General features: G+C 41.1%; 1 protein-coding gene across 1 annotated transcript in view; it reads right to left on the bottom strand.

The window, feature by feature from the left end:
* Positions 1 to 8,159: 8,159 nt before the first annotated feature.
* ZBTB20 (zinc finger and BTB domain containing 20) overlaps positions 8,160 to 10,565 on the bottom strand; it is a 48,299-nt gene continuing 45,893 nt past the window's right edge. The window contains exon 4 of the mRNA XM_034789074.1: positions 8,160 to 8,618. Coding sequence (XP_034644965.1) covers positions 8,200 to 8,618 — 419 coding nt within the window. The 3' untranslated portion in view covers positions 8,160 to 8,199. The remainder of the gene's footprint in view (positions 8,619 to 10,565) is intronic.

Below are 10,565 nucleotides of genomic sequence, written 5' to 3'. Positions count from 1 at the left end.
TTTCCCACTGGTGGAGTTGTCACAGCTCATCTGTCCCCTCCCATCCCAAGTGCTGCCACATATCTTGAAGAGGAAAACACAAAATATTGCATTTCACATAAATAAATGTTTTGAATCAGATCTATTTATATGGCGATACAAAAAATAATGACACTCCACCCTCCCCAGAGGGATTTCTGTTTTAAGGCAGCAATTCTACATAAGGTTGCAATACATTTGCTTCCCCAAGAAACATTCCACTTGATCCTACTTTCCCTAGGTTTTGAATCATAGTGCTAGGGTGGGTTTTATTTTATTTTATTTTTAGCACAAACGTGTAATGCTGAGGGTTAACATCTAAATTAACAGTGTGCTTTGGAAGACACTCCTCCTTCCTGACCCCACTCACACCGATTTCGTTCTCCTCTTGGTTCCCATTTCTCCCTGGCAGTTCTTCCTCATGAGGAGACTGGGTCCTTGTGTTCACTGCCTGGCTGTATCTTGCTATGCACAGTCCAGTCCGAGACAAAGGGCTGTAGAGGTTACAGGGGCTATTGATAATCAGATCTCTACTATGCTAAATTTGCATTAAAGAAACATTAGGTGCTTTCCTAGTATATTTCTTGTTGTGCATACAAGCTCATTTCACTGAGTGCAGGGAAGGGAATGCCAATAGGGAAATAGATTTAATTTTAGGCTGCAGACATGGGATCGTATTTTTAACTTCAGAAACCATGAAGGTGGATTCTCATGGTAATTGCACTCATTACGTTATCAAAAGTCTCTGAAAGTATGCAAGTGTGTCTCCGTTGTTGTTATTTTGGATAGTTTTCAATTGGTAATTAAAGGGAGAGTATTGTGAGATTAAAAACCACTGGCCAACTCCATCCCTGGTGTGACAACTAACTTCACTGCAGTTACGGTAGGGATGAGTTTGGCCCTCTCCTATTTTATAAAAAACACACAAATATCCATATTTGAGTTACTAACTACATCTTAAGTTATTAGCCTGCAGGAATGTTACAATTCCAATTTACTTTTCCTCGTTCCCTACTTAGTTTCACGTCATTCATGGCGGGGCAGTGACACCTGCCAGTTCCACCTTCTGGTTCTCATGCACTAGTACAGAGCTGTGATATGTGGAGAACAAACATTGCTGGAGACTGTTTAAATGCAACCAAAAAAAATACTGTTTGACTCTGTTAAACAATAGCATGAGAACATTTCTAGTTCTATTAGGTTTGTAAAACATTCTTTTGTTTTCTTTTAAACCAGAGAACCTACATTTTGGACCAAAAGTACTTGACAGTGTCCTCTTTAATAACTAGAAATATTAGTTTAGCGTTGGTAAGTTTTCATATATAAAACATTGGGTCTGATTCTCCTTTCAGTCACACCAGTTTCACATTGGTGTAGCTCCTTTGATGTCAGCTGAGTTACTGCTGATTTACACTGGTGAGAGGTCAGACTTAGTCCAATTGATTACTAAAACTTCCTCCTCTTTGTAGCGAGAGTATTCTGGTTGAATAGATACCAACATCAGGGATAATCAGATTACAAAGCCCGGCCTCTTTCTCCCCTCCTGTCATCAGTTCCAGCCTCAGAACTCTCGGTTTCTGATGGTCTTATACTATTTACATATTTCCCTCCACTGTCAATGCAAGCACAACGAAACAAACAGCCTTTTACTTTTAAAATAACATATGAGAGTGAGGCTGCCTCATTTTTAGACAGGTGCTTCTTAGCCTGGGTGAGTGTCATGGCGATGGAATATACCTGACAGTTCTATGCTAAAAGGAGTTTATGCTTTCTTTTGGCTTTTGCGCTGCGCTGAGCTAATCTGTATGAATAAAATGTATCTTTCCTTCTTCAGACCACATGCTTTTCCTTTGTTTTTACACTTTATATCCACTCCATCGTTGATGAAGTAAGTGGGGGTTGGGAAGGGAAGAAAGCTGCAATTGTTTTTGGCTGGATCAGCAGCTGCTTCAGTTTGGCCCCCTGCTGAATTCACTTATATTGGGTTTATTTCAAGGGTTCATAGGAGCTGAAGATGGGGATAAGCTGATTAGATAATCAAGGATCTAGCTTCCCTTGATAGAGGATGTATCAGGTACTAAATTGATACTGTACTCGATCTTAGCAAAAGAAATTGTTCCGAGACATCCTTTTGTTTGGAAACGTGGAGAGAGAGAATAGGTGATGGGCACTCTTGGAGTAAGTCAGCAGTCACATCTGTGCTGCTGTGGAAGGGTGAGAGTGGGCAAATCTGACTACGAGACAGGCAAACCAGCAGGATTTCGGCACTGTGGAGAAGCAAAGCAGGCAAGAAAGAGACCTGTGCCATTGCAGTGGCAATCCCTGCTGCTTGCGAATAGGGAAGCTCCCTCCTAACAGCTAAGAGAGACAATGCTGCGATGTAGCCAGGGATGGGGAGAAGGAAGGGTTGGGCAACTTACTGCCACCAGCCCTGCTGAGCAGGAGTCATTTTCGGCAGTGAGCAGTGCAGATTGCATTAGGATGATGACAGACCTACAGCCTTGGACACTGAGGGTATGTTAACACAGCATTTGGGACCAAGCGGGGTTGACAGACTTGGGCTAGCAGCACTCTAAAAATAGGCCACCTCCCTCCCCAGGCTTCAGATCCAGAACTCAAGCCCAAGCCACAACTTCTAAGTGCTGTCTATACACTAGAACGCAAGTCAAGCCCAACTGTGGGTTGGGAGACTCAATCCTGCTCAGTACAAAATGCTGGGTAGACATTCCCTGAGGGGCTTGCCATGTTTGAAATGGTTTGGGTGTTTCACACTTTAGATTGGATTCAAGTATCTTGAAATGAGTCTCTTTTGTGTCTCATCCTTCAGTGTTTTTGGTTTCGCCCCTAAGAGAAGAAGGTCCCGGTGGAAAACACCCACTGAACGCAAGAGGTTTGTTTCCTAAGCTTGCTGCTTGCAAAGTGAATGATTCAGCATTCAGTGGGCATCTCAAACGCCACTGGGAGTTTGGGTCTGCAAGAAATGAGGGACTGGGCTCATAGTGGTTATACTCATGTCTGTCTTTTGGATTAAAAAAATTTAAACTAACAAAGAAAAATGGACTTTGCTTGGCCACTGATCTCGGTGCAAATCTAATTCTCTGAGGACATGCACGGCAGCCTTAAGTGCTAGTGTTGCCTTTCCAAAAACATCTCTCCTTCCAGTAGAAATTCATCACAAATTTGGGGTGAATCTGAGTGCAGCTAAAAGCATTGGCTAGAAGCAGGCATAATGGAGACAGCTGCTGTGCAAGTTATTTCAAAGCATCTCGTGCAAAATACCCACATCTATTCCACTCCTCTACCTCCCCTTGTAAGAGACTAGTAATTGTGCCAAACTGTGAGAGTTCTGTGAGAGGGACAAACACTGGGGCCTTGTGTGAAGCTCGTCCTATTCAAGTCTCCAGAGGTCCAGAGGCGTAAGCTGGTGTGTTCAGCCACTGTACTGCCTGCTAGATAGTTCCCATGAACTACAAGTTGTGCCATCACCTCCTTTGCAAGAGATAATTACATTAGGACCTCACTAATTCACCCCGCCCCCCGGAATTCACACCTACACACAAAACAGTTGTTCATTCCTTACTTCTCAACAAAGATATATGGCTTGGTTCTGCATTCCTTGCACATTCAAATCTCCCAGTGAGGCAGACTTCAACTGAATGGCAGAGAGCAGGTAAATCTGGTCCTCCTATTTACCCTTGCATATAATACAAGAATAAAGGGACAATAGCAATATATTTAATACTGGAAAGGAAATATTTTTTATGCAAATAACCACCTCTGGAACTCGCTGCCACAATATATTATTGATGCCAAGCGCTTAGCAGGATTAAAAAAGAAAAGAACTAGACATTTATAGGAGAATGAGAATGTCGGCAGTTATATTAGCTAGAGTACAAAATTAAGGGACATGAACTATCAAGATTCAGGGCATAAACAGATATCTGACTAACAGGGACTTCCCTTACAGGCAGGTTAGTGCATTATTCTTGCTCCTTCCTCTGAAGGTGCTGGTACTGGCCACTGTCAGAGACAGGATACTGGGCTAGGTGTGCGACTGGTCAGATCTAAAATGGTACAGTAATTCCTATATGCTCAGCTGACTTCATTTGGTCTCCGTGGGAGTTCTGGGTGCACAGGGGCCTAATTCTCATTTATACAAAGGCCAATTTTACAGCATTCTGACATTGTAAAAGGGCCTTAAAGTGGGTGTAAATTACATTAAAAGGAGCCTCAGGGTAAATGAGAATCAGGCCCACGGGATGCAGAAGAAGGCCCTTTGTACTGGCGCATGCCAAAAACAGCGGGCATGCTGGTAATTTCAGAACAGCGCGGGCCAACCTGCTTCTCCACTGGCATGACCTTGCACGCATGATGAAATAATTAAAAAACAAGGCCTATATTTTCAAAGATGAGTGCCTAAAAGAGAGGCTCCCGATTCCACAACGAGGCATTGAAATAAGTGGCCTGATTTTCAAATGCTGAGCATTTATCAGCTACTACTAAAGCCAAGCAGCAGGGTGCTCAGCGCTTTAGAAAAACCAGGCCACTTATTACTGAACAATACTAATAATGTACTACAATCAGTTTAAATTTAAGGCAACCATTTTTGAAAATCTTGGCCTGAACTGCTGGTCAAATCAGTTAAAGTTCATTCGGGGATGCATTACCCTTACCTCTTATTTATTTAAAATCTATTTCTTTGTTTATTCTCTAATTAGCACAACTTAATCATTCATAATGGGTCTTTAATGCACTTGTGAGAATTGATGAGGTCCTGCTATAATCTGTACTTTGAAGATGATGCTTGTTCGATTTAGGGAAGGTTGAAAATTGAAGCTGTCTAATCTGAACAGGATTGTTCTGTCTAAATTCAACATTCTGAGGATGTAAATCCTGATCTCATGCGCTCTGGTGTATCTCCTTTGACATCAGACTCACATTGCAATTATCCAATGTCTTGGCTTCTTCACAAATGTCTCAATGGCAAATTAAACAGCTTTTCTCCAGGCCTCAGCTGGTGAATGGGCAGGCTACAACTATAAAGGTGTGGGAAAACTTTCATGAGACAAAACTGTGTCCGATCATTTCATTTCATTTCACTTCCAAGGGACACCGTCAAATACTTTTGTATAGTTTTCTCCCCCCATTGTCATTAGAACATTTTTTCCTGTACAGATTTAGTGGGTTCTTTATTTGGCAGACATTAACTTTTGCTCTTTGTACCGTAGGCTCTCTTTCTTTCACTTCCTGGTTCATCATGACAGCATCAATATTATCAACATAGATGTGAGAATAATATTTGCTAATTAACTTGCATTCCTTTCGTAGCCAAGTCAAAATATTGGAGAATGATACAAATATGTCACTTTTAAAAACAACTGGTAACAGAAAAATGTAAATTAAAAAAAAATAGGGCCTGATTCTTATTTATATTTAAGCCTGCTCTGAAGTCCCTTTACACCATCTTATTGTAATTAAGAATCATGCCTTTCATATTTAGAATCTTGAGGGTATGTTATACAAAAACGTGAGCCTAAAGTATCTGACAGTATCCCCTTAAGTCAGTAATCGTATACACCTGACCCACAGCAACTAAGCCACCTGTGCTAAATTACAGACATCTGAAATAGAAGTTGTAGGCTTAAGAAATACTCAGCATTTAGTGAGAAAATCTACTGATTCAATTTTTAGAAAGTTGTCTGGAAAGAATGATTTGGAAATTTTCAGATTTTACAAGCAAAGTTTTGTAAACCTAAGAAAGTTTAATTTAAATACAGACCCATTTAAAATCTAAAGAAATAATTTTTCTTTTCTTTTTTCTTTCTTTCTTTTTTTTTGTTTGCATATTATTATTAGGTGCTTCTTCTCTGCCTAAAATATAAAGTCTAGAGTGCAGCAGGTGCTAATCCTAGATAAGGATTTCAAACAATACAAAGATAGTGTCAGACACTGTTCCAGCTGAATTAAGAACCCAAGTACTTTGAGAGTTTGCCTTGGGGGAATTCTCACAAAGGTCTTCATGGAGGGAGGTAAGGGAGAACGCCAGATGAGAGACAACAGAACAAAATAAAGACACTGACATATATGCTGATCAGGAATCTTAAATGCTGATCCTGCATTCCTTGCACAGTTTTGGGAGCCCAAAGAATGCAAGACATGTCCTTTGATTTGACATTTTTGCAAATGAGAGGGAAGGGCAGATTATTAGAAATTGTATGGAAAGAAAGTTATTTTGGCATCAATACAAATTAATGGGAGATCAGTTTTCCACACAGCTATGGAAGATCCGTAGTGAGCAAGATGGAAGGGTGACAGCAATACAGCAGATTAACTCTTCTCCAGTGACCACAAGGAAGGGAAATCCTAACCTCCGGATCTTACATACTTTTTGACTATAAATTCTATCATTCCAGAGGCAAAATGAACATTGCTAGAAAACCTGCTTCTCACAATGAACTTCTCTTCAACAGGAACAAAATCCAAGATGGAACACCAAAAAATAAACAACAGGACCTTGATAAGAGCCAAAAGAGAACCAAATATCCAAACAAAGTAGCAGTTCAAATGCCATTGCAGGATGGACAGACTATAGTAGATGACCTCACAGTGCCCTCACAGACCCAGGTAATTCTCAAAACAATAAAAAACAAAGGAAAAAGACAATAATACTAGAATAGAAAATGAAGAAACATCCTTCCTCTTTTTAAAACAAAAATCAGGATCACTCCCCCCACCCTCCCTCTATCTGGAAGCAGGTTAGCTAACCTTAACAGTCTCAATTTAAAAGTTTATATATATACATATATATATACACACACACACACACACACACACATATATATGTATATATATAATAAAAGAGAAGATATTAGTGGCAGTGTACGCAAAACAAAAAAGAAAAAGAAAAATTACTTTTAACAATCTCACTTTTTTTGTTTGTTTTTTTTTACACAAATACTGTTGTAAATATATTTAAAAAAATCAGCATTCTATCTGGTAAACGTCACTTTTGCCCCTCTATAAAATTTTCAATTAAAAAAGTCCCAAGAACTCTTATTTTTTTAAATTATCCCCTCCCACCCTCCCTCTATTCCTCTTTCTTCCACAAGAATAAATCCTGATGCAACTTTTTTTTTTTTTTGCAAAGATTGTGGGAACTAATCCTTCTCTTGTACCTCGATTCGCAGGTTGCAAACCTCTATATTTGTTTTTCCTCTGCGTTTCTCTTTGCCTTCCGTGAAAGTCCCTCTTGATTGTGCTGAGGCTCTGGGCTCAGCGAAGACACTGAATAAATTACAAAAGAAAGCCACCGTTGCTTGTTGTCTGAATCTTCCTGGTGTCTGCTGAAAGGTGGTGTTGATGGTGAGGGGAAAGCAGGATGGGCGGGTGAGCTTAAGAGCATGGGATGGAGCAGAATCCAGGAGAAGAAGCTGTGATTCTTATACCTGATCCTGAAGGGATGCCGCACCATCCAACCCAAACTCCCTTGCCCTCTCCTCAGCCCTTTTAGAGTGAGAGTGTGAGTGTGTGTGTGTGTGTGTGTGTGTGTGTGAGAGCGAGAGAGAAAGATAAAGCAGACAAATGGTGGAAACCAGCAGGGCCTTGTTGCGTCTGGTTGCTGTTCAACCAGTAGCGATCTATTCCACAGTTCTAACTGGATACTGTGAAGTCCGAGAGCGGTCAGAATTGTGAATTACGTCCATTGAAACACTGCAAGCGGTGTACTTAAAACGACAGTAGGCCTTGTAGATTTCGTAATATACTCTTGTTTTGTTTTTTTGTAGTGCTCTTCACAAGTGAGAAAAAAAAAGATTTTTTAATTTTTTTTTTTGTTATTTTTTTGTTTGTTTTTTTTGTAGTAAAGAAGGGTTGTATTTAGAGGCCAGTAGCTAGAGATCCAACCAGTGGAGCTCCTGAAGCACTACCTGGCCTTAAGGCCACCATCCAAGGGAGGTCGGGAAAACTATTATTCACCCAGCCTCCGGAAATGTAATGTACCAGCAGGCAAAAAACAGTTCTTCATGTAGTACAAAAACAACGAAACTAAAAATAAAGGAAAAAAAGGAAGAAAGAAAAAGATAAAAAGGAAACAAAAACATTTCTTAAATTCTAGTGCCATAGCTTTTTTGTTGTTGTTTCTATTTTTTTTTTTTGTTCATAACAAAGAGACAGAGATTCTACTTATCCGTCTGACACATGCATCCTCATGTGGTCGTTGAAATGCTCGATTTGGTCAAACTTAGCTGGACAGACAGAGCAGACGTACGTGGTCCCCTCCGTGCAGGCCACCACCCCGGCAGGGACAGCCCTGGTGCCCGTGCCTGCTGCGCCGGTCGTGCCGTTAGTGGCACTGTGCAGAGCCACATGCCTCTCCAGAAGGGTCTTGTGGGAGAACTTCTTCTTGCAGATGTAGCACTCGTAGGACTTCTCCCCACGGTGGAGGCGCATGTGCACGTTGAGGGAGCTCTTCTGGGTGAAGCGCTTGTTGCAGATGCTGCACTGGTAGGCCCTCACGCCGGTGTGCGTCACCATGTGTTTGATTAGGTAATCCTTTAAGGAGAAGGAGCGCCAACAGATGCTGCACTGGTGGGGCTTCTCACCTGCCCAGTACCAGAGAGAGAGAGAAACATAAACAAATAAACAGGCAAAAAAAATTTTTTTTAACAAATTAAGCTCAGTTCAGTGAGGCTCTCTGGAATAGGCTAGTTCCAGGTCTTTCTGGAATCTCTGGAGACATGATCTGGGGGAGGAAGAATGGTTTTGTTAATAATAATACAAAACTTGGGACATAAACAATACTTTTCATCCATAGATCTCAAAATGCTTTACAAAGGGGACGATCATTATCCCCAATTAAACAGAGGGTGAAAGAGATTCAGCCCAGATTTTTAAAGGTATTTAGGCATTGCTGTGCTCAGCATTGCAAAGTCTAACTGACTCAGAAGACTATATTTCATTTTTAGAAGTGAGTTGGGAATGTAGGCATCTAAATTCCATCAACTGTCAATGGGATTTTGGCTCCTAAGTGCGCCTAACTCCCTTTTGAAATGAGATGCAGGCTCTTAAATCTGTTTAGCGTTGCATCACTGAGCACAGCAATGCTTAAATACCTTTTAAAATCTGGACCTTAATGACTTGTCCAAGGTCACACAGCAAGTCGCTGGAAGAGTCAGGAAGAGAACGCAGCTCTCCCTTGCTCCCAGATACATGTTCTAACCACTCAGCTACAGTTGCTCTCTGAGCACAGGGCTGGGAACTAGAAAATGTGTTTCATTCTTGTTTTCTAGCGCTCACCTCCTGGCTGGCCTTGGTCAAATCACTTCATCTCTCCGGGCCTCGGTTTCTCCACCTGTAAATATTGGACGGGGATAACGATACTGACCCACCTCGCATGGGAGCTGTGACCCTTAATACATGAATGTTTGTAAAGTGCTTTGAGATTCTCAGATGGAAGGTGCTAGAGAAGGGCAAAGGATTATTATTTCATAAGAGAGGTTTAAATTTGTTGCTCCTTGTTCTGGTCAAACTTGGCAGCTAAACAATTTGCAAGAATAACTACAAAGGCTATTTGAACCCACAAAAATTCATGGGCCAGCTGCACAAAGCAAAAGCTCATGCAATGGCTACATCTCCAGCATGACAGACACGAGAATTAAACTGTGTGACTGCCATTTCAATCGAACACCAAAAATCGTGGGAATTAGGGATGTGGCCCTCTATCACAGTGTATTCTCCACCCACAGCCAATCTAAGATCGTTCCCTACAGCGGGTCTAAGTCTGCCCTCAGTTTGATCCAGGCAAACCAGTGACCAGAAGGGTGCAGCTGATGGCATCATTTAGTCCAGTATATGTGATAGATTTGTCCAGATTAGGTTCAATTGTCCCACGTGATGTTCCACCCCTTACTTTGGGAGACAATTCCCAGCCTCATACACTGTACTGTCAGGCAATGTTTTCATGATATTCACTCCACATTTTAGCATTCTTCTAAATCCCTAACTGCCACACCAAAAACCGTAACTCCTTAACTTTATTTCTTAAATCATATTTGGGGCATTCAAGTGTTTTAATTCATCATCCCAAGAACTTATTGCCACTGAGAGGGATTCTAACATTTCATTTAAAAAGATTGTAATGGCACTTTTTTTTTTTTTTTTTTTTGCCCATTGATCACTCACCAATTTCCTAGCCCCGGGAGATGCTTCACTTTTTTGAAGAGACATTTCCGCTTTCTCTTAAAGTATGTGTGTTGGCTACTTTAAACTCTAATATGGCATAGTCTCATATCAATGTGCAGAGAAAAGGACATGTCATTGGCAACATTTAATTGCTTTCTTGTGCTGTGAGATTACAGTATACGGCTCAAACTCTGTGGCAGAAAAGATCATTTAATTCGGACTGGGCTGGGAAGGGCTTATACTTTTATTATGAGCCTTTATTCCTCTCCAGCTTCTTTGCAGTTGAATAGACAGGGAATGCATGGGGCCAAATAAGTGGCTAGTGTAAGTGAGTGCAACTCCATTGTCTTCAGGCATTGCACTTCCTT

Source organism: Trachemys scripta, chromosome 1, assembly GCF_013100865.1.
Source record: "Trachemys scripta elegans isolate TJP31775 chromosome 1, CAS_Tse_1.0, whole genome shotgun sequence".
Lineage (NCBI taxonomy): Eukaryota > Metazoa > Chordata > Testudines > Emydidae > Trachemys > Trachemys scripta.
This window is presented reverse-complemented; position numbering and strand designations above follow the sequence as displayed.